The 24,093-nt window shown below is 35.8% G+C and overlaps 1 protein-coding gene across 7 annotated transcripts in view; it reads left to right on the top strand.

The window, feature by feature from the left end:
* The window catches only part of UBR2 (ubiquitin protein ligase E3 component n-recognin 2), a 106,110-nt gene that overhangs the window by 54,740 nt on the left and 27,277 nt on the right, over window positions 1-24,093 (top strand). For 5 of the 7 annotated variants that reach the window (XM_019738383.2, XM_019738385.2, XM_019738388.2 and 2 more), the window contains 17 exons: window positions 2,695-2,823; window positions 3,906-4,089; window positions 6,507-6,568; window positions 7,228-7,338; window positions 8,180-8,245; window positions 9,627-9,749; window positions 9,887-9,950; window positions 10,912-11,036; window positions 12,872-12,924; window positions 14,200-14,302; window positions 15,096-15,144; window positions 15,566-15,720; window positions 17,766-17,868; window positions 20,172-20,281; window positions 20,393-20,473; window positions 20,798-20,976; window positions 21,535-21,734. In XM_019738383.2, the coding sequence (XP_019593942.1) occupies window positions 2,695-2,823; window positions 3,906-4,089; window positions 6,507-6,568; window positions 7,228-7,338; window positions 8,180-8,245; window positions 9,627-9,749; window positions 9,887-9,950; window positions 10,912-11,036; window positions 12,872-12,924; window positions 14,200-14,302; window positions 15,096-15,144; window positions 15,566-15,720; window positions 17,766-17,868; window positions 20,172-20,281; window positions 20,393-20,473; window positions 20,798-20,976; window positions 21,535-21,734 (1,897 nt within the window). Of the gene's footprint in view, window positions 1-2,694; window positions 2,824-3,905; window positions 4,090-6,506; window positions 6,569-6,786; window positions 7,071-7,227; window positions 7,339-8,179; window positions 8,246-9,626; window positions 9,750-9,886; window positions 9,951-10,911; window positions 11,037-12,871; window positions 12,925-14,199; window positions 14,303-15,095; window positions 15,145-15,565; window positions 15,721-17,765; window positions 17,869-20,171; window positions 20,282-20,392; window positions 20,474-20,797; window positions 20,977-21,534; window positions 21,735-24,093 lie in introns of those variants that run through there. The other 2 variants (XR_012496600.1, XM_019738390.2) reach the window with 2 other exon arrangements.

Here is a 24,093-nt window from a genome sequence, read left to right on the forward strand (position 1 = left end):
GTATGTGTAAACTGACACGTTTCAAAAGGGAAGCACTTTCCTTTCTTCCCTTTTTGTTATTGTTAGTAATTGTTCACTCAGCTGAACACCTTTCTCTCGATGCGTTTATTTCATTTGGGGCACATTTCCAAAATAATGATTTGGATGGCTACAATTTGGACCAAGAAGCTCCTCTGTAATTGGAAACTCTTAGAAAGGTGTAGAACGAATGAGTTCCCAGCAAAGGTTCTGGCATCTACTACTGTTCTTTGTATTTGGTTTTTCTTTGGGTTACCATGAACATACTTTCTCTGGGGATTGCAAGCTGATTTTCTTTAATTCTTACATGGAAGTATTGTCAGTTATTTAAGCAACTATAATGTTGGATTTTTTTTTAATGTTTTCATTTTCCTTTCCTTGATGTGCTATTTATGTAACATAGAAATTTTCCCCTCTGTTTAATTCTTTTTTGGACACACCCCCATATACAAAATAGAATATAGAAGCAGAAACCAACTGTCATATTTAAACAGTTTTAACTATAAGAAGATAGGTGACATCTCAAACATCTGAGCTTACCATTGTGACTCTTTTAATAGCTATCTGACTTTCTTAAAAAAGGAATAAGCAAAGTTGACCTATTATGTTTAGAAAATATTCTAGTTCTCGTGTTGGGTGGTAATTTGTGGGTGTTTAATTTATTATAATACTCTATGTTTTGCAGGTTTTTTTTAAATTTTTGGCATGGGTTAGTAAAATTACATACGTTTCAAATGTGCAATTCTATAATATATCATCTATATATTGCATTGTGTGTTTACCACCAGAGTCAGTTCTCCTTCCATCACCATATATTTGATCACTCTTACCCTCTTCTACCACCCTCCTCTCCCCTTACCCTCGGGTAACCACTAAACTGTTCCCAAAACTGATGTCTGTCTGATTTTTTGTTTGTCTTATTCGTTTGTTGCTTTCAATTTTATATCCTACATATGAGTGAAGTCATATGGTTCTCAACTTCTTCTGCCTTATTTCCCTGACCACGATAATCTCAAAGATCCATCCATGTTGTTGCAAATGGCAGTATTTTATCTTTTCTTATGACAGAGTAATATTCCACTGTATTTATGTACATCTTCTTTATCCAATCATCTATCGAAGGACACTTTGGTTGTTTCCATGTCTTGGCCACCATAAATAAAGCTGCAATGAACATAAGGATACATATATCTTTACAGATAAATGTTTTCAGATTTTTTTGCGTAGATACCCAGAAGAGGATTGCTGAGTCGTATGATAATTCTATTTTTAATTTTTTGAGGAACCTCTATACTGTTTTCCATAGTGGCTGTAGCAATTTACATTCCCACCAGCAGGGCACAAGGGTTCCTTTTACTCCACAGCCTCTCCAGCACTTGTTATTCCTTGTCTTGATGATAACAGCCATTCTAACAGGTGTGAGGTGATATCTCATTGTGGTTTTGATCTGCATTTCCCTAATAGCTAATGTAGTTGAGCATTTTTTCATGTATCTATTGGCCGTTTTGTCTTCTTGAGAGAAGTGTCTGTTCAGGTCCTCTGCCCATTTTTTAATTAATTTTTTTGTTGTTGTTCAGTTGTATGAGTTCTTTATATATTTTGGATAACTAGCCCCTTATCGGAGGCATTGTTTGCAGATATCTTCTCCTCTTCTGTTGGTTGCTTCTTTGTTTTGTTGGTGGTTTCTATGCTGTGCAGAAGCTTTTTAGTTTGATATAGTCCCATTCATTCATTTTTGCTTTTACTTCCCTTGCCTTTGAGGTCAAATTCATAAAGTCGTCTCTGAACTCAAGATCTGTGAGTTTATGCTTTTGTCTATGCTGTTTATTGTTTCAGGTCTTACGTTTAGGTCTTTGATCCATTTTGAGTTAATTTTGGTACATGGTGACAGATACCAGTCTACTTTCATTTTTTTGCATGTGGCTTTCCAATTTTCCCAGCACCATTTTTTGAAGAAGCTTTCTTTTCTCCATTGTATGGTTTTGGCTCCTCTGTGAATTGTCTGCACATATATATGTGGGTTTATTTCTGGGTTCTCAATTCTATTCCATTGGTCTATATGTCTGTTTTTCTGCCAATACCATTGCAGGGACTTTTTTGTCTATAGAAACAATATCTACTTTGGTCATTTTGAATACTCAGGGTATCCTCTATTTTCTATTATTTAATTAGTTCTGACACATCAAGAGTAGGCTAGTTTGTAAAAAGTGATATGCTTCTGTATTAAAAGCTGTTTGTCTTTTTCTTGCAGTCTCTGAAAACTTTTAGTTGCAGATTAGGAATAAATATAAAAACTTTGTTCTAGTATATTATAAAATATATTTAGTATATTGCAAAATATATTTATAAATAGTAACATTTTAAGAGCCTGTCAAATTTCTTTTAATAGTTTTCCTATGGATGATAAAGATAAAAGGAATTTGAAGGATTGTTGCAGTGAAGTATTCATTTTATTGTCTAAAACAGAAGATTGCCCCTATAATAATTTATTATATACTTTACTGGAATTTTTTTTTAATTTATATTTTAGAGAATGTTAGATAAACATGTAATTTAAGAAGTTGGACTTCTTACACTACTTGAAGCTTCCTGTGAAGACGTGTATGTTTTTTAAGTTTCTGTGTAAGAGAACGAATATAACTTTTATTCATTTAAAATCTTTTCACTTTCTTTAAGGGAATGGATCCAATTACACGTCAAGTAGGACAGCATATTGAAATGGAACCAGAGTGGGAAGCAGCCTTCACATTGCAAATGAAATTGACACATGTCATTTCAATGATGCAGGACTGGTGTGCTTTAGATGTGAGTTTCTTCTAGGGCTAAGGGATAGGGAATAAACAGATTTCTAAGTAAATTTTGAGATTTGGAGAAGATGGTGTTGATACTAAAAGGCTCATTAACCAGCATATTTTCTCCTCTTTTCCCTATAAATTTGATAAAATTCTGAAGCCTTAGCAAAAACCTGGAAAACAGATAGAGAAGGAAATAATCCACACTCTCCTTCTCTTATGTTACTTCAGTTTTTTCCATAATCCCATCTAGATTTTGAGCATATGAAAAGAATAGTTTCTAAATTTATCCAAAACTGAAGTTTTACTATTGGTACATTTGTCCTATGTCTTAAAAGTATTTTGTCCTTGTTTTAGCTATAAACTCTAAATGAGAGCCTATACATGTTGGCAGGTCAGAGAAGACTTCCGTCAGATCTGAACTATGTGCCGACTTAACTGATCAAAGAGTAAAGAATATTCCCGACTGAGGAACAGTTGTATCGTGCTCTGTGATGAGGAGTATGGCTGTTAGGGGAGCTGTGAGAAGGCTCTGGTTGGAGCGTAGAGGGTGAAGGTAGAGAGTGGACAGGGGCCTGACTTTGCAGGGCCTTGGACGCCATGGAGAAAAGTTTGGATTTGATTCCAATCGAAGTGGGACACTGCTAGAGACTACCAAGCAGAAAGGTGATAGACATCCAGTTTAGAAGTTTTTAAAAATTACTGTGTGGGGGGCATGGAGGGGGCAAGAGTAGGAGCGGGGAATTTAATAGATGGCTGATTGGCTTTCCTTTGAGTTACTGGACATAATCAATGGCCAGGTTTGAGAAAAACTTCAAAGATAAAATTGCCAGCTTAGTAATAGATCAGACAATGGTAAATGAGTGAAAAGCGGGTATTGGAATAACCTCTGAATTTCCACAACTGTACAGAGATGTCATTCACTAAGACGGGGCACTGGAAGAGAGAGACCTAGTTGGGGAGGGAAGATTGAGTTTGATTTTGCCTATATTGATATTTGAGGTATTTACTCATCATCGAATTTGAGGTGCTTATTCAGTGTTGTAGAAACCCAACCTTTTGAGTAACTTACAGAAAACCCTCTTTTTTTTCCAGGAAAAAGTGTTAATTGAAGCTTACAAGAAAAGCCTTGCTGTATTGATGCAATGTCACGGTGGTTTTACTGACGGTGAACAGCCAATCACATTAAGCATTTGTGGACATTCAGTGGAAACTATCAGATACTGTGTTTCCCAAGAAAAAGTTAGCATTCACCTCCCAGTTTCTCGCTTACTTGCAGGTAAAGTATTTCTCCCCAAAAAGAACCCTGATACTAGCTTTTAAATTGACTTGTGATTAATATTTATTGAATTCACACCACGCATTATTCTGAGAGCTTTACATGCATTAACTTATTTAATCATCACGTCGGCCTATGAGATAGGTATTATAATTAATTTTGCTTCACATATGGGAAGACTAAAACACGGAGGTGAGTTGCATGGTGTCACACAGCAAGAAAGAGTCAGAGTAGGAATTCTGAGGTAGTTTGGCACCAGAGGGCATACAATGACTACCACAGTGCTTCTTCAGACTTAACTGTAGGTACCATGTTTTATTGTTTAACTCAACCCAACTTCAATTCAAAGTGATTGCTAATAAATTGAAACCACCCTAGATTTTCTCTCACTCTCAGCTGTTTCTTAATCATTAATTGATAAGCTTTTTAAGCAACAGGTAAAGAGAAAGTTTCAAATTGGGGTGATAGTTTTTAATCATTAAGTAGTTGATTTCCAGGCCATTTATACTTGGTAGAATATTTGTTGAAGCTGCCACATTGCAGCGGCCAAAAGCTTTGAATATCTCTGCGGACTCATTTCAGTACAGCTTCCTTCTATAGTCCTTGATTGGAGGAATTCTTGTCCTACTTACATAGTATTGTTCCATTTAGTTTCAGAGTAGAAAAGAGAAGTTCTAAAGGTAGGTATTTTTACTCATTGCACAATTTGTCATTTATCTTAACTGTGTAGCTCAGTAATTTGATATGATGTGAAAGTGGTTTTGTGTGTGTATAAGAGATTGTGGGCGATTGGTATTATTTCTTCCTTAAATGTTTGGTAGAATTCACCAGTGAAACCATTTGAACCTGATAACTTCCCTTTTTGGAAGGTTTTTAATTATTGATTCAATTTCTTTAATAGATACAGGCTGGTTCTGGTTATCCATTTCTTGTGTGAGTTTTTAGTAGTTTGTGTCTTTCAAGAAATTGGTTGATTTCATCCGAGTTATCAAACTTGTGGGCATAGAATTGTTCATAGTATTCCTATTTTATCCTTTTAATAATGTCCCTGGGACCAGTAGTAATGATCCCTCTTTCATTTTTGAAGACATTTTTTTCCATTGTTCTGAGCACGATCACATGACCCTGCTGATAACTTTTGGATTGTTACTAAAACCGGGGTGATTTAAGACAACTTAGACATCTGAATATCCACAGAGCAACAAATGAGTACTTGCTCTATCATATCACTTTCACATCATATCAAATTACTGAGCTACACAGTTAAGATAAATGACAAATCGTGCAATGAGTAAAAATACCTAGAATGAAGGTTTGACTATAGGCAATCTCCTAACTCCTGCAACTCGTTCAGGCCCCGTTTTGTTTTTGTAAGTGCTTTGAGCAGCCTGAACTGTTGCTCCTCAGCACCAGCAAACGACAGCGTGGCGTTGTGTAAAAGTATTAGAATGCAGGAAGGAGGGTCCTGTCTGGTTGTGCGGGTGAAGCTGATGCCGACAGTTACCCACAGGGAAAATGGTCAAGACTGAAAATGGACTGATTTCTTCCAGATCTTTACCTCCCTCAACTCTTCTCAGTGGACATTTTTGAGCATTCTGTCTTACTGTTTGACGAACCGTGGCCTGAATGCTTATTTTCTAACTGGAGAGCTAAGTAAACGTACATAAAACAGCCCCAGAACAGCTCGGAGTGCGTGCTAATGGAGCGTCAGCGGCAAAGGCCCAGTATAAGTTACTAGAATGGGATTCGTGATGCATGTTCTTGGATGAGGAAAGCCTCCAACCAGGCCTGACCTAGTGGCCAGCATTTATTGATAAGACTGTGAAAAGCATTCTGTGTTTAGACAACATTTTTAGTTAATTCTTAGTTAACAGAATTAACTGAGGTTGAGCTATAAAAGAGCCCTATGTATTTAGGGACTAAAGAGGCTTTGACCCTAAACTGGAAATTCCAGGGAACTTAATTCTGAGGTTAGGATCAATACAGTGAATCCCAGGGCCAGTTCCTCTGTGCGGTTGCCAAAAGGATCTCTCACTGCTATACTTTAAATGGGAACAAACTCCGTGGCCCACTGAAATATGATTCTTCAAGTTGGCGTAACATGTATAAATGACTTTGATGGTTACAATAGTTGCTTCTGCTATGTTTATATGTCTAACATTTACTTCTATAAAATGTGATCAGTGTATGTTGGTATATGTAATGAAGACTCTAGTTCTAAATGTGCCTTTGATACAGAGGTTCATGAGACTAAAGCTTCATTTTCGGATGCAATTCATTTTATATCTTAATTTATAACATGGCAGTTTCCCAAAGAGAAAGAGAAGTTAGATATAAAATTGAGTATTTAGGTGTGTTTTTTTTCCTAAATTATTTTCACTTAACACAAATACGTTTTTGTTTATTCTTCCATGCAGGTTTGCATGCATTATTAAGCAAAAGTGAAGTGGCATATAAGTTTCCAGAGCTCCTACCTCTAGTAAGTAGTACTAACTTGAAAAGTAAATACGTATTTATTATTTTCCATGTATTTGAAATCACTTTGAAGCAACGTTTATTAGTCGGGGTTCTCCAGAGAAACAGAACCAATAGAGAGAGTGTGTGTGTATGCGTGTGCGTGCACACATGTGTATGCATGTGTGAAGAGAGGAAGAGGCTCAAAGAGATTGATTTATTATAAGGAATTTACTCATGCAGGTATGGGGCCTGGCAAGTCAGAAATATGCCTGCAGGGCAGCCCGACAGGCCGGAGACCCAAGGAAGAGTTGCTGTTGCAGTCTGAAGTCCAGAGGCAGCCTGGAAGCAGAATTTCTTCATCCTTGGGGGGACCTCAGTCTTTTCTCTTAAGGCCTTCAACTAATTGGATGAGACCCACCCACTTTATGGAGAGTAATCTGCTTTACCCACAGTCTACTGATCTCAATACTAATCACATCTACAAAATACCTTCACAGCAACGTCTAGCCCAGTGTTAATCACAAGCTGGGTACCATCGCCTGGCCAAGTTGACACATAATTTTACCGTCATACAAATATACCTTAAAATAATTTTAACTTGTGCTTTATTTAAAGCATCCATCTCAGTCAGTCTTCTCTATAAAGTTGAGAGTTTTGTGTGTTTTATTTTTGTGTATACAGAGTGAACTTAGCCCACCCATGCTGATAGAACATCCTCTTAGATGTCTTGTTTTATGTGCCCAAGTTCATGCAGGAATGTGGAGAAGAAATGGGTTCTCTCTAGTAAACCAGGTACGAGTTTTTTAATTCTATGGAGAGTTCTTGATCCATTCCTTGGCTTCTATGAAGGATGTAATTTCCAGTGTCTTTACTCATTGAAATTTGAGTATCTATATTTAAATTGTTTGAGAAGATAACTACGTTAAACCAAAAAAATTTCTTGGAAGTTTTCTTCATACTTTGTCAAGAAACAATATCAAAGATAGAAATGCACTTAAATTTTTGATTTTCACTTGAAATCGTTTATAAAACAAAGTTGGATATTAAAAAATAAAATAGGGGGCAGCTGGTTAGCTCAGTTGGTTAGAGCATGGTACTCATAACACCAAGGTTGCTGGTTCGATCCCCACATGGGCCACTGTGAGCTGCACCCTCCACAACTAGATTGAAACAACTTGGAGCTGATGGGTCCTGGAAAAACACACTTAATTTAAAGATAAAAAAGCAAATGTGTGTGTGAAAAAATAAAATAAAAATTCAGATTTTATCTACTTAAATTGGATTAAAAGACAAAAGTTCTGTTAGTATAGCTCTGAAATTGAGATTTTAATTTTTAAGTCTCACCTAGACTTGGTATAGGTTTTTCCCCCATTTTTATTAGCTATAAGCCTTTGTTGAGAGACTCAGAAAGTTGGATGCAAAATGTGAACCATAGAGTGACACTGTAATCTAGAAATTTCTAATTAATCCCTACTAAGATGATATTAACTACTGGGGAAAGCACATGGTGTGCCAAGCGCACGCGCACACCCACTTACCCAAAACCCATGTGCTCTTGGAGGGTGGGGGAGAAGAGAGCTTCACAAACAAAAACCTATTTACCCAGTATAATTCTTTTTTTGTTGTTTTTCAGATATATTACTACCATAATGTGAAATGCAGGCGTGAAATGTTTGACAAGGATATAATAATGCTTCAGGTAATGAATTAAAAGCATTAAACTTAAAGGTGTGGGGAATGTTCCTCTTCCTTGTAACCCCATGAGAGCCCAATCACTGATGCTCTCTCCCCCCAGATCTGTAACTCCAGCCTAGCCCTGTCTCCTAAGCTCCAAACTGAGATGGCTAACAGCCTATAGAACTTTTCCATCTAGATTTCCTGGACGCATCTCAGATTTAACATTCAAAATAACTCCTCTTACTTCCTCCATGCCTTCCTCCTATCTTGGGTTCCCTACCTTAGTGAATTGTTCAACAATCTATATAGTTGTTAAGTCAGAAACCTGGATGCCGTCCTTTCTTCACTGTCCTCTGGTTGGAGACCCAGACCCCTTAAACTGATTTTCAAGGCCTGTGATGCTGAACTATGTTAAATTCCCTGAATTTGTCTTGATTTCCCTCCTTGCTGCACATTTATTTCTTTTGCTCCGTAGATTGCCCACCCCAACCCCTCCTTTTTCCAGTTGCCTAGTAACTTCTTTTCCTGCATGTCTTAGTGTTTAGCTTAGTGTCACCTTTTCAGGAAGCCCTCCTTGACACACCAAACCATGGCTAAGTATCCCTTTTGGGCGGGCTCATAGCATGGTGCTTCTGCTCACCATAATATTAAGTAAGAACTGTTGGTTGTGTTTGCCTGTTTACTTTCCATCCTTTCCGCTAAACCATGCCAACAGTGTCTTGTTCCTTTTTTGGTCATTGTGCATAGCACAATGCTTTTCACATAGTAGTTTTTCCATGTTACTGCTGAATGGATTTAGAAATTATTTTTAAAGGTACAGAATGTAAATTTCAAAAAAGAAAATTACTGGTTCAAAATAAATTAAAACCCAAGTTGATTTGGTATTTATACAAGGGGAATTAAAGGAAAATTATAACTAATATTTAAAAGCTGTAGCTTCAGTAAGTGTAGCATTCATCACCAAATATTTGTTTGAGTTCTTGATAAGAATTTAATACGGTTTATGTAAAAAATACTAGTGAAGCTTAATTGACATACCACATTTCTGTCAGAGTCTATACCAGACAGTGATAAAGAGAACCCTGAAATAAAACTTCAGAACTAAATTTGGAGGGATACAATTAATTCAAAACATTAAAAGAAAAGAGAACATACATGTTAGTCCATGTTATTCTGATGTGTGGATTTAGGTAGGGGTTATTTTGTTTATGCTTTGTTCTGTTTTACAAGCTTGGATTCCTCTCCACGCTTACAGAGATTGGGGCTAAATGAGTTTCCATCTTTTATGGGGATTGGTGAACAAGCAAGCTGCTTTCTCTTGCTCAAAGCAAAATATCTCTCATTAATTGTTTAGTAGTTTTTTTGACCTTCCTCTTTTCCTTTATCTCAAAAAAAAAAAAAAGACAGGTGTCTCCATGATGGATCCAAATCATTTCCTGATGATAATGCTCAGCCGCTTTGAACTTTACCAGATTTTCAGTACTCCAGACTATGGAAAAAGATTCAGTTCTGAGATTGCCCACAAGGTAAGAGCAATTTTTATGAGACCACAACACATCATTAAAGAAGCATCCTTCATTCTATTGGGTTATGTTAATCATCTGAAATAATACAATATTTATATTCTTATCTCTGAAGTTTATCTCCCCCCCACTTGTTACAGGATGTAGTTCAGCAAAACAATACTCTAATAGAAGAAATGCTATACCTCATTATAATGCTTGTTGGTAAGTTTGGATTGTTTGAGACGTTTATAAATTACATTGGCTTTTGTGGTAGCAAATAGTTCAGAATTTCTGAACTGTGTTTCTTGTTTTGTTTGAGCGGCTAACTCAGTTTTAGGGGAAGGAAATCAGAGCATCCATCTTTCTCTCCCCTCTGGTTACTGTGATGTTGAGAGTAACAGCACTTTGGAAAAAGGAGTGCAACTGCTGAAGCAGAATAAACTGGAAGACTGGGTGAAAAGAGGGGGACAGGAGAGTTTACTAGCAAGAATAGAATATTTAGGAGCTATTTACTGTTACTTTATATCTTACCTATATTTCCCTCCATGGTTTTGTGGTGCAAAGTGTCATCTTGACTTCAGATATCATAATTCCAGGATAATAGAAAGTTGTCACTAATAGATGCAGATTTCTTATTGCCTACATTTTCAGTCCATCTTTCCTATTCTCGTATCCTTTACCTTCTCCCCCCTCCCCTGCAATTTCAGACACTTTTTAGTCCATAGAACAGAGACTCCTGGCAATTTTCAGGAGGTGATACCAATGAAAGAGGTCTCAGAAGGTGATAATCTCCTTTGCCACAAGAGAGGACAGAGGAAGCCTCCCTCCCTGCTACATGTGGCAGATGGCGTGAAGGCAGTTCCCTAGGCTACTTGTACAGCTGCCGCTATGCCAATTCTTGACTACACGAATCCCTTCCCGCCTTCTGATCCCATTCTTTCAAAACTGCAACAAAAGTTCTCTCTCCACTGCCTAAAGCCTGCACTCACCCATTGTGTGTGAGACTCAGAAGTTTGGTTGGGAGCTGCTCACCCTAGCTTGTTGCCAGACCAGTCATTGCTTTTCCGTGACACAGAAAGCAAAATAGATTGTGTTGCATGCATTATCAGTATATATCATGTAAATATTGTTTATGTTAAATATGTGTGTGTGTATGTGTGTATGCTTTTTTTATTGTTCACAGGAGAGAGATTTAGTCCTGGAGTTGGACAGGTAAAAGCTACAGATGAAATTAAGCGAGAGATTATCCATCAGTTGAGCATCAAACCTATGGCTCATAGTGAATTGGTAAAGTCTTTACCTGAAGATGTAAGTACCTACGTTTTAAAAAAGAAAGTCCTAGAAATCTTTTCCTATCTATCAGTCTCGTGTATATAGATTTACTTCTGTATACCTTTTTCACAATTGTAAAAACTACAGTTCTAGGACATACATATAATGCTAGTCACTCTTATTAGAAATAATTAGAAAAGAATACTAGGGACTGGGAGTGAAAAGCAACATGTGAATAGACACATTTACCATGAAACCTTGCAAGAGATAAATATGCTCAGTAAAAGTAAACCTGGTCCTTGGGATTGAATATATGTATCCATCAGAGAGGGGTTGTTATAGGGTCTTTAGTACATAGTTGCCATGGGTAGAGTATTTTGAGAAAGGAAGTGAGTTAACTATAGTTTTCCAGAGCTTTTTCCTTTGAAGCATCCAAAGGCTACTTAGTTTAGTGAGCCATCTCGTTTATTATAGTGAATGTAAAATAATATTCACATGAGCTTTCATAGGTTAATTGTAACTATTTTTCCTCCCAGGATTATTAAGTAGTCAGCTACCTATTTTTCAGCCATGGGGCTTTTTAGAAACCCACAACTTCAAGTTGGGAAAGGACTTTGTTTTCATTGAGGCTTTTCAAAATATTTTCCCAGATTTGAAATATAGATCAAAATTTCCAACCTTAATGCTCATTCTTCTAGGAATTAAACCTATATTGTTGCATAGTGATACTTCTTTTAAACTTTGTATTATAAAAATTTTCAAACATCTATAGGAATAAGCATAATAAACCCATCACTAGCTTCAACAAATCACCAGTCTTGTTTTATCTATATCCCAACCATGAATCCCTACACCCCTCCCGCCCCCCCGCCACTGGGTTATTTTATAGAGAATGCCAAGTTTACCACTTCATTTATAAATAAAGTTGTATATACCTAAAACAGTGGTTCTTAACCAGGAATGGTTTGCCTCCCTCCTCCCCCCAGGGTACCTTTGGCACTCAGGGCAGGGTGTGCGGTGCTGCTGGCATCCAATAAGCAGAGGCCAGGGATACTGCTAAACATTGCAGTGCTCACGACGGACCACCCACAAAAAAGAATCAGCTGGTCCCAATGTTAGTAGTACCAAGGTTGAGAAACTGATCTAAAAGATAGGGGCTTTTAGGAAAACCTATCCATATGCTATTATCATACCTAAAAAAACCCACAATAATTAATAATTTCTTAATAATAATTTCTAAATTCTAGTCAGGATAAAAGTTACTTGTACTTTTTAATACAGGAAATGAATCTTGAGTTATTAGATGAGGAAACAATTACAGTTTCACTTAGACTTTAAAATACGAGAAACAATAAAATTTAAAACCAGATTTTAAAAGTGGTGTATGCTTTGTATAAAGTGATAGCAACTATATTTGCCAAACATTTTTAACCAGAGAATTCTTTATTTACACAATTCCTATTAACATCTTATCATGGGATATGATATGATTTAGGAAATTCTATTTTTCTAAAAATAAATAAGAAATTAGTATAACTATTACACAAAACATTACAATCTTACATAATTTTGTTTAAATGTTATGTATACTTTGTGTTTTCATTGAATTCCTTTTGAAAGCTGTCTCCTTGATTCCCTATAGTAGTGACTTGTTTTTAATTATATCTGTCTGAATGAATGTTTGCTTACCAAATAAGTTTCCCTAATTGTATATTAATCATTATATTCACTATAGAATCCTCATCTGTAAATACCAGGATAATAGTGTATCTGCTTCATAGGATTGCTGTGTGAGGTTTAATGAGATAAAAAGCTCAGAGCACTAGCAGATATTAACATGAAACACACTTACTTGGTTCCTGTACTTTTAGGAAAACAAGGAGACTGGTATGGAGAATGTCATTGAAGCAGTTGCCCATTTCAAGTGAGTTTACTTTGTTTTTTCACATTCAGTTTTTTTAAACATTTTCTCAGTGGGTTTTTTGGTTTGTTTGTTTTTTGTTTGTTTATTTTTTGTTATGGAACTGGGAATGAAAATTAACTGCTTTCAGAGAGTAACAGACATTTTGAAATATGTAATCCTGAACTATATTTCTCACTGACTTTCACTTTATCTAGTGCTATGCTCAGCAACTTAAAGTAGCTTTATGGGAATTTTCATTGTATTCAGAATAGGTGTTCATAACTGATAGTTTCAGATAATTACAATTAACCTGAGCGGGTGAGCTAAGTAAATGCATTGAGCTTTCTTAAAATTGGTTTCATTGTTTCTATTTGAATGTACCACCTAAATAGTAGGCGGGCCTCTGAATGCTGCCTTCTCTCTGACATTCATTGTGTTGCCCAATCAATAAGTTAGTTTATCCACTTAACATGTTGCGTATGGATCACGAGAATCTTCGTTTTTTTCTGAGCCATGCGTTAAGGACGGATAACGAGAATTCTCGTTTTTACTGTTGACTCTTTTTACTTTGCGTATTTTATTGAATTATTTGTAGAATAATTATTTATAGAATAATTTATTTGTAGAATCTATTTATAGAAAAATAATAAATGACATAGAAGCATTTACGCTTTAAAGAGTGCATTTTAAAGTAGTTTCTTTTAAAAACCTGCCGGAACAGGGGTATGAGGGATTTAAACCCCACCGTACGCAACGTGTTAAGGTTGTTGAGGCAGTGTCTTAATCCTGCTTTTCCCTACTCCCCACCCCAATGGCAATGTCTTTATTGTTGTTGATTATAAAGACAATACTTGCTTCTAGAGAACAGACAGGAAAAAAAATACATAGAAACCCTAAAATTGTACCTGCTTTTTTCCACTTGGTAGAACTTACCACAGGCGTCCTTACATGTCCCAATGTAGAAATTAACATCATTTTTAATGGTGTTCAGTTGTTTGGAGATGTCATAGTGTGTGTAACCTATTCCTTGTTGTTAGACTTTGAATTGGTGCCACTACAGTGACCATCACGTTCAATTGTCCAGTTAGGATAAACTCCAAGTGTGGACATGCTAGATAAAATGGATGCTAAATTTTTGGACGTAGATTGCAAAATTCACCCACAGAAAATAGTACCAGCTTACACTCAGCAGCAGTATATGAGAGCTCTGCTTTCTTATTCTGTTATCTAAGACTGTCTCATAAATTAATGTGTGACTTCAGTAATATTTTTCGGACTTTTTTTTTTTCCCTATAGAAAACCTGGATTAACAGGACGAGGCATGTATGAACTGAAACCAGAATGTGCCAAAGAGTTCAATTTGTATTTCTATCACTTTTCCAGGGCAGAGCAGTCCAAGGTAATTGGGAAGGGTTGAGTTGGGTTTTGGGTTTTTTTTAAGTTCTGTTTTTATCAAAAAAACCTTTACTGCTTTTCACAGATTGAAAAAACGATACATTTTTATTATAGAAAATTTGGAAAATATAAAAAGATACAAAGAAGAAAATACAGATTACCTATAATACTGCCACCTAACATTTTGGGTTTCCCCCCAGTGTTTTGTGCATACATATACATATAAGATCTATATAATTATACATATATATATATATATATATATATATATATATATCCATTTATATATAATCGTATGTATTTTACAGACTTTTAAATACAAATTGTCAACCTATATTATAATCAGTTAGTTCATTTTACACTCATGTCAGAATTGCTACTACTTAACATTGTGCTTTTCCATAGTGATTTATGGAGTTTTCCTAATTTTTTCTTAAATTTTGCCTTTATCAATCTATTCTTCAAACACTTTTTTCTATAAATGGCACTAAACAAAACTTAAATGTGAAACTTTTGTTAGTTTTTAATGCATGTCTTAGACCTCAAACCTAAATAAGTTTTTGGTTTGGGTTTGTACATGTTTCCCCTGCATTTTAAAGCAATAAAGAACTCTTTTGGGGGATTTGGGGGGAAAAGTTAACCTTGATATGTCAGTTTTGGGGTGACTACAAAACTAAGGATAAAAATCTTCTAAAATCGGAAAATAAGACGACAAAGATGACCTTATGTCAGTAGTTTTGGATATTGGGTTGTTTGGTATTACTAATTCCCTGTCCAAATTTTTTCTTTATTATTAGGCAGAGGAAGCTCAACGGAAATTGAAAAGACAAAATAGGGAAGATACAGGTATTTTTAATCTTTCCCAAGATCTCATGTCAAACTCCTTTACTTGTTAAACATTGTTTTCTATTGACTGGCTAGTTTATCCTTGGTGAAGTAGAAGATTTGAATATCAACTTTCTGACAGAACATTCAAGGAACTAATACATATGCTAATATAGAAATAGTCTGTACTGAGTCATCTCTGGGTTAATGGTTTTATCTCCGATCTTAAGATATTTCTGTGGAAAAGAAAGGCTTGTCTTTGTAGTCCTGCTATGTAGGTAGTTGTTCTTAATGCATTGGACTGACCTTGAGAAGATAAAATATAGCTTTAAGCTGTGTGTTAATGAATATTCGTTGAGTGAAGACTATCAAAAATATCTAATAAAGGGATAGTTTTTTAAACATGTTCCACAAAAGAAACCAATAATTGCTTTATTTTCAGCACTTCCGCCTCCAGTTTTGCCTTCATTCTGCCCTCTGTTCGCGAGTCTGGTTAACATTTTGCAGTCAGATGTCATGTTGTGCATCATGAGCACGATACTGCAGTGGGCCGTGGAGCATAATGGGTACGCCTGGTCGGAGTCCATGCTGCAGAGGGTAGGTTGGAAGACGTTTATTATTTACGTGTTTGGTAGTAACAGCCACAATGCTCTTGTCAGTATCTGTACACAGAAAACTTCGGACAAACGTAGTGTTACCTTAATTGAAATAATAGTATATGGTGACTGCTTTTGTGTCTGACAATGAAAATAAGATCTTCGCATACTGTAAACTGAAGCTGAAGTAAAATAATATTGTATGTCAACTATAAGTGTGTTTGTGAGTGTGTGTGTGTGTGTGTGTGTGTGTGTGTGTGTGTGTTCATGGGAGGTGGAGTTTATATAGCATAAGGAAGACAGTCAGTGGTATTGTAACAGTTATATAAGATGTCAGGGCGGTATCATTTTGTGAGGCATGTAGATGTCTAACTATTATGTTGCTTTGTACACCTGAAACTAATTTTAAAAAAAATAAAATGAATCAGCTAATTCCAAAAAAATGAAAATAAAAAAATAAGAGCCTGGCAGATATTTTGTACATGATTATGATTTCCGTGGTCCTGTTGGCCAATCTGCTTCTCATTGATTGGTCCTAAGATGTCTTTATTTATGCAGTACTCTTATCATTTATATAATGTGTTATCTTTGACATACGTTTTTCATTTAATTCTCAAAAAACCTGTGAGTTCATCAGTGCCCGTATTTTTCAATTGAAACTGAAACTCAGACATACGGTCCTATGGCTAGTAAGTGGCAAGTCTAGAACCTTGTTTGTATTTTACTTTTTAGCTTTAATGTAAATCATTCTTAAATTATTATCTCATTGAATTCCCACAACACCCCTATCAGTAGATACAACTTTTTCCATCATTTAGATAAGGAAGGCACATTTCAGTGAGATTCAGTTAACTAACTTGCCCATGTTACTCAACTAGTAAATAACATAATAATTATTTAATTTGTAGAATTAGCCTACTCTGTGCCTTATTTTATGCTAGACAGGTACAATATTTGTAACCCTCAGAACTCAGGAGGGAGGCTGGGTGTTTTTCCATTTTAAAGATGATGACATTAGGCTCGAAAGATTCCTTAAAGGCATGTAGCTTGAAAGCAGTGAAGCCAGGATTCAAATTAAGTTCTAGAATCTTCCTCCAGAGACTTCCTCCAAGGACAATGCAAAGAAAGCTACTGTTCTTTGCATTGTCTCAGCAGGCTCAGGTATCTCATGTGTATACTTAAACTCTCCCCCTCCTATTTATAAACATAACACTTAAAATGTGAAAATATGGGAACTCTGGTATAATAGAAACCATTGGTGTTACACGAGCAGAAGATTTGTGTGGAATGATGGACAAAAGGAGCGAACAGTACTTACCTTATAAATGCATTTGCTTCAGGCTAACCTAGTTTTTCCAAGTCTGACAACCACAATAGCCCTATGTGTAGGGAAAGATACAGACCACATACACATATCCATCAAAAATTGGAGATGAGGGTAAGAGCAATAAAAATGCAAATAGATTCAGTGTAGTTACATGTTTCCTTAGAAGTCTGGTAAGGAATTTTTTGTGAGATATATTGAAGAACTATGAACATCTTTATAAATTATGTGGCATTAGAGATAAAAATATGTCTCTTTCTGAGATGATTAAGAGTTTTAGTCCATGAAAAGAGAAATTAAACTAGATAATATTATAGACTGCATAATTATTTGATAGACGCTTTTAGCTCTAATTATTTGGCCACTGATTCTTAGAAGGTTTTTCTTAAGACTATAGTGTAGGGAAAGAATAAAACTGAAAATTATATATTATATGAATTGCTGGTCACATCCGGTAATAATTTTAATTTACCCTAAGAATTTGCAATTGAATTTTCTTCCTAGCTGAAATAGAAATTATTGTTTCCTTACTGAGAATTCTTTATTACAAAATGAACTATAGAGTTAATAAAACTTAATAAAAATTAGTACTTCGAATTGTATTGTATTGCACTTAGTCTTTAATAGTTTGATTTATCTTTTTTAATAGTGAATTTTTTTATTATAAAAATATGTACTTGATTTGTGTTTTACTAAAAGTTACAAAACATATTGTATTTGAGGTGTTACATTTAATTGGAATGGCACTACAAGAAGAAAAACAGCATTTGGAGACTGTAACAGAAGAGCATATAGTAACATTTACCTTCACTCAGAAGATATCAAGTATGTGTACACTTTTTATTAAACTAATTCAAGATATCAGTGATTTTAAATATGTAATTTATATACAGTGTCAGAGGGGTAGTAGACTTGAAGGGCGTTATCACTGTGAGGGGTGTAAATGTCTAGTCATTATGTTTTGTACACCTGAAACTAATATTTAAAAAATAAAATAATTTTTAAAATAAATAATTATGTAATTTAGCCTGTATTATTTGATCACATAGGTTTTTTGTTTGTTTGTTTGTTTGTTTTGTTTTGTTTTATCACATAGGTTTTAAATAGGTTATATTCAACCCAGATTTCTGAGGCTCTATGTATTCATCTGTATTAAAGGTACTATGTCAGACTGACATATTTTTATAAAAATACTTAGGGCCTACACAGTCTTAAATACAAATTTTAATTCATAAACAGAAAAATTAATGAGGAATCCTTAGTTTGAAATCAGTACAGCACATACATATAAACTCTAGGATACATTTTTTAAAACACAAAGTATGCTATCAGGATTTCACTTTAAATTGTTGATGTTATCTTACAAAAACATTGAAACTAAGAAAATTGGCTTTATATACAATATTAGATTATTGTTTTGTATAAAGTAACGTGACTTTTTTTAAGGCCAGGGAGGCTTTGTTTTGTTTTGTTTTGTTTTAACTTTTTATTAAAAATTTCAAACATAATAGACAAGTTGAAAGGGTTGTACAGTAAACATCCATATACTTACCACCTAGATTCAGTAGTTAGTATTTTAACCATTTGTTTTAGACATAATATTTTGCCTCTAAAGAGAAGCTTTTTCTTTATAATTTTCAGAATAAGTAGTTGGTCTAAAAGTGACCTACAGTGGTGGCAACTGAGTCTTTTTGCTTAGTGTTGTTTTTGTTTTAATATTACTCATGGGTTTTTAATTTATTCAGTGTTTTATAGTCAGTTATAATCAGTATTCTTTTTGATGCTCACCCTGTGCCAGTTTTGGTCGGTGGAAGTCTGTTCCTTTGGCCTCTTTGTCCTTTTGACCCAACCCCATTAGTTATTGAGCACCAAGCCGCTTTCTGGCACAGAAGATGTCCCAGGCTTATGTTATAAAGACCTGCAATCAACCATTTGCTGAGGTGTTTAAATGAATTTATGGTGGTAAAATAGGAGTTTTAGAATTCCTTGATTGCAAAGGATTATTTCTATAACTTTGCTCAGTGTCGTGTTCTTTGCCATCTCTTCCTGAAAAATAATTACTGTGAGAATACTAGGTTCTCCTGGGTGGTGGAGAAGAATGAAATAGTCCTTATGTGCTGCTAGATCTCTATTTTTCTTTTTTCCCCTCATCCAGTTAAATGGGAGGAAGAGGGGAAACTGCCTTTTCCCTCTAAAGACTATATTCTTGGTTGCTAGCCTTTCCCTACTCTTTTCCCTGCCTGTATTTCTTCCTATGAATTAACATTTTTGTCTTTTGCCCTTTTTTTTAATCACCAGTGCTTTTTCTTTAGAATAACCACACAGAAAATTCCCTGGTTTTACATTCACTCATCACCGTACGGTTAGGTTCTCTCACTTTTTCTTTCTTCCTTTTTCTTTCTTTCTTTTAACAATCATCATTTCCTCTGGATATTTCTCTTTAAACACTTTATGCAATTAAAACACACCATTTAGAGTCAGATCCCTAATTTATAGCCACAGAATTTTAGACCTGAAAGAATATTAAAGATCGCATAGTTCACTCTCTTCATCTCTTCGGAAAGAGGAACCAGAATGGTCACACCTAAATCAAGAAAATCAGTAATTGGACATTTCCGATTATAAAACTAAATTAGCTAATATTGGATCAAATGTTCTTAAGAATATGGACTTGACTTTTATCTTTTTCTTTTTTTTGGACTCAGTATCTTTTCCTCAAATAAATAATTCATAGAGGAAGAATTATTTTTTTTAATAAAAAAAGGTCAAAGCAAATAGTTATATTTATACACTATGTACGCCTGTAATCCTAATTCATTTTCTTAGATTTGTAAAATCTCAAGTAGACTTTTTAGTAGGGTTTTTATTTAGTTAGAGACTATATTAAAATAATCATTTGGTACAAGATGTAAGTTTTGAATGATTAAAGTATTCTAGTTGTTAATGACATGTTTGTGATGTACAAATACGTCACATTCTCAAGAAATACTGAAACTGTCTAAGAAGTAGAGCTGTAATCAAATGATAGGCAAATGACATTATGAGCAACTTCCTTTACCTTGTGCATAGTAATTAGCACTATGGCTTGTTAGCTGTTGTCATTGGGCCTTTTATTTTTTCCACCTTAGAGCCTGGTGAAGCACCAAACAACTCTCCTAGCATTCTAGCTATGCTGGAAACACTGCAAAATGCTCCCTACCTAGAAGTCCACAAAGATATGATTAGGTGGATTTTAAAGGTAAGATTTTCTGCATCACTCATGCTTTTTGTGAGAAACATTAAATATTTATCTTTAAATTTGGATAATGTTTCATAACTTTGGAATAACTAGTGCTTTTTTTTTTCATAGACTTTTAATGCTATTAAGAAAATGAGGGAGAGTTCATCCACCAGTCCTGTGGCAGAGACAGAAGGCACCGTAACAGAAGAGGTACAAGAAGTGAAATGGGATGATAAGGAAAAATTGTAGCAAGTTCACTATTTAAATTTATCTGCAATATGTTGATAGTTGACATTATTCTCCCCAAAATTGTAAATTTCAAGAAATGTGCCACTATCTTTCATTAGTTGTAGCAATTTTTTAGTCTGCCCTTTTTTTTTTCAAACATGGTAGATTGATTTAAGAAATCTTTTATTTAGATAAGTGAGATTGTAGAATAGCTTTTCATTTGTATTTACAATAAAGATATTTCTGCTTTGGGAAGAAAATGTGCACTTAGTATATAATGGTCTAATTAAATAAGCATAATTTCAGAGTCCAAGAGACAAAGACAAAGCCGAGAGGAAGAGAAAAGCTGAGATTGCCCGACTGCGCAGAGAGAAGATCATGGCCCAGATGTCGGAGATGCAGCGGCACTTTATTGATGAGAACAGAGAACTCTTTCAGCAGACACTGGAACTGGATGTCTCTACCTCTGCTGTTCTTGATAATAGGTACAAAAACAAAACAAAACAAAAAAAGTCAGAAAGTTTTTATTTCTTAGCCATTGATTCTCAATTGGGAAAGAATTTGGTTTTTCCCTTATAAGTACACTTTTAATGCTAAAATAATATAGAAGATTGATGGGTAAATTTTGTTGCCTCCGCTTACAGGAGTTAATCTTAGAAAAATGAGTTTATTAGTATAAGTGTATGAGAGTGTCTCCATAGATAAGGTAATTAATGTGTATGCTTAAAATGATGTGATATACAGAAGACCCTTGACATTCATAAAGAATGAGTATGCCAGGCTCAGTTACCTCAGTGTCTGCCTTCTGTGTTGTATGTGGGATTGCTATGAGCCTTAAAGGAGATGGTTTCATTCACATGAAAGACTTCTGTCAATTTAAGTCATTAAAACCATGTGTGTTGAACCTGAAACTAATATAATAAAAAATAATAGTTTTTTAAAAAACGTATGTATTGAATAAGTGGATACCTGGAGCCTACTGTTTTATGATTATATAGAAATTTCTTCGGCTCATTGATTATACTTATAACCTTTTATTGCAGCCCTATGATTTCAGATATGACACTTACAGCATTGGGCCCAGCACAAACTCAGGTCCCTAAACAAAGACAATTTGTTACCTGTATATTGTGTCAAGAAGAACAAGAGGTGAAGGTGGAAAGCAGGGCAATGGTCCTGGCAGCATTTGTTCAAAGATCAACTGTATTATCAAAAAACAGAAGCAAATTCATTCAGGATCCGGGTAAGCCATAGCTAAATCCTCTCTTCCCTGTTAACAACTGCCACTTAGTGTGGGTGGTAATATACAGAATTTGATTAAATAATAACTCTGTGGCGTGGTGGTATCTTAGGCAGGTATTTAGGCAGAAATTCCCCACTTGACAGGTGTGGAAACATTCCAGCAGGTTAAGTGTCATTCCTGAATTACACAGCTGGTAAATAGCAGAGATTCAAAGGAAAGCTTTTTTTTGTGATATAACATTAACATACTTTGGTACGTAACAATCTTTCCCATTCTTCAGCTCACTTGTAAATTCTTTATGAGTTGACACACTGAAATAACAGTAATGATTCTTTTATCTCATGGCGAGATCCAAAGAGGAATCTCTTGAGAATGGTGTGTGAGGTAGCCGTGTGAGCAGCCATCCTGGAGCCTCATTCTGATTTAGTGATGATCGCGGATAGGGTTCCCCAGAAAGCCGATTCTTGAGAAAGAGATACCGTGCAGGACATTTATTAGGGAGAGCTTTGGCGTCGACATTTGTGGAATGGGGGAGAAGGAAGGAGGTTTGGGCAAGGGAGAAGTTAAACGGTCCCCCAAAGCCCTCAGCCAGTCCCATGGGAGTTCTGGAAGTAGGTGGCCCTTCAGAGGTGTCCTGAGTTGCGGCGAGGGGGCCGGGTCTTTCTACCTGGACACTGATCAGTGATCGGTTGTGAGGGACCTCTGAGAAGAGGTGTGACCTCGAGCAAAGCAGTCATCCCTTAAAGAGGAGTGACGGTTGAGCGCCTTCTTCCAACTGCTGAGGAAGGAAAGCGTTCATTCCTGCAGGGGCGTCTAGGCTGCACATTACTGAGTCCAGACAGACAGTTTTCTGTCTCTCCTGTCAGACTTCTTTATATGTGCAAGTGCCTCAACAATACCAGTAAACTTTTTTTTTATTTTGTTTGTTCATTTATTTTATTCTTTAGATTCCACATATCATGAGGCATTAGTCCTATGTGTCTGACTTACTCCCCCTCAGCACAGTACCCTCTAGGTCCATCCATGTTGTTGCACATGGCAAGATTTCATTCTTTTTTATGGCTGAGTAACATTCCTCTGTGTGTGTGTGTGTGTGTGTGTGTGTGTCCTGTCCTCTTCTTTATCCATTCATCCATTGATGGACATCCACAATACCAGTAAATTTTTTTTAAAGGAGGGCGCAGCTCACTGTGGCCCACGCGGAAATCAAACTGGCAACCTTGGTATTGTTAGCACCGCGCTCTAACCAACTGAGCTAACGGGCCACCCCCCAGTAAACTTCTTGAGAGTAGGAACTGTGTCTTAGGGATTTCCAAAGCACTTATTTAGGGAGTGCCTTCCACACTGTAGTATTGAAAGTAAGTCTGAAAATCTACTGATGAGATTGCCTTTCTCTGTATGGAAAGTCTGTACAGTGGGGCTCTCAAGCACCTACCTAGATAAGAAAGGTTGGTCTGGTTCGCCTTAAAAAATGGTCATTAGGACGAGGTGATTTATAAATTTCATTCCAGGCCGAAGATAAAGTTCCCAAAGTTACTTTATTTCATAAAGAAAACCCTTCAGCTGACAATAAGCAGATTTTCTTTGTGCTATGACATTTTCACTGTTACATAAAGCAAATTGAAACTTGAGTATTTTTTTTCTAGACTGTTAGGGGATTTCTAAGATTATGCTAATTTTATACAGAAAATTTCAGAAGAAACCAGGCACCCATCTTACGGTCATCTTCATTTTTCATCTCCTTAAAGTATAAACAATTAGCACAAGAACAGAAGACTGACTGATTTGCCCTTCTCTACACACACACACACACACACACACACACACACACACCCCACCCCACCCCACCCCACCCCACACCATCTGGATATTTTGTCACCACTTTGGCTGGCTCTGGTACAGTATTTGTTCCTCTCTGCGTGAGTGTCGTTAAGCAGAATCTCCTCTAGGGAGCACCCCATTACTGCCAAAACATCTTTTTTTGTTAGAAATCCTTGTGACCCAGCTGCCCGCAGGTGTTAAAGGCAGTCCCATGGAGAATATCCCTTTTACCGAGCTCAGGGCTTTTGCAGGGAATAAGAGTCTCTCGGTGCCCTGAAAGCATGAAATGTTCAAAAGATTAGATGTACTTAAATACAGAATTCCAATTTCAGTTAATAATGCAGGGATGTTTTATTTGCTCAGGGTGACAAAAAAGGGTCCTGCTTTCTAAGTAATCCAGGCTCTTGCATAAATTATTCAGTCTCAAAGGAAAAAAATAAACTAGTATTTCATTTCAAGTTTACACGCTCTTACCGAAGGTTTCACAATTTGAAGTCCATTCATTGTAGGAAAATTAAATGCTTGGTGTTTTATTTTG

Source organism: Rhinolophus sinicus, linkage group LG05, assembly GCF_036562045.2.
Source record: "Rhinolophus sinicus isolate RSC01 linkage group LG05, ASM3656204v1, whole genome shotgun sequence".
NCBI classification, from domain to species: domain Eukaryota; kingdom Metazoa; phylum Chordata; class Mammalia; order Chiroptera; family Rhinolophidae; genus Rhinolophus; species Rhinolophus sinicus.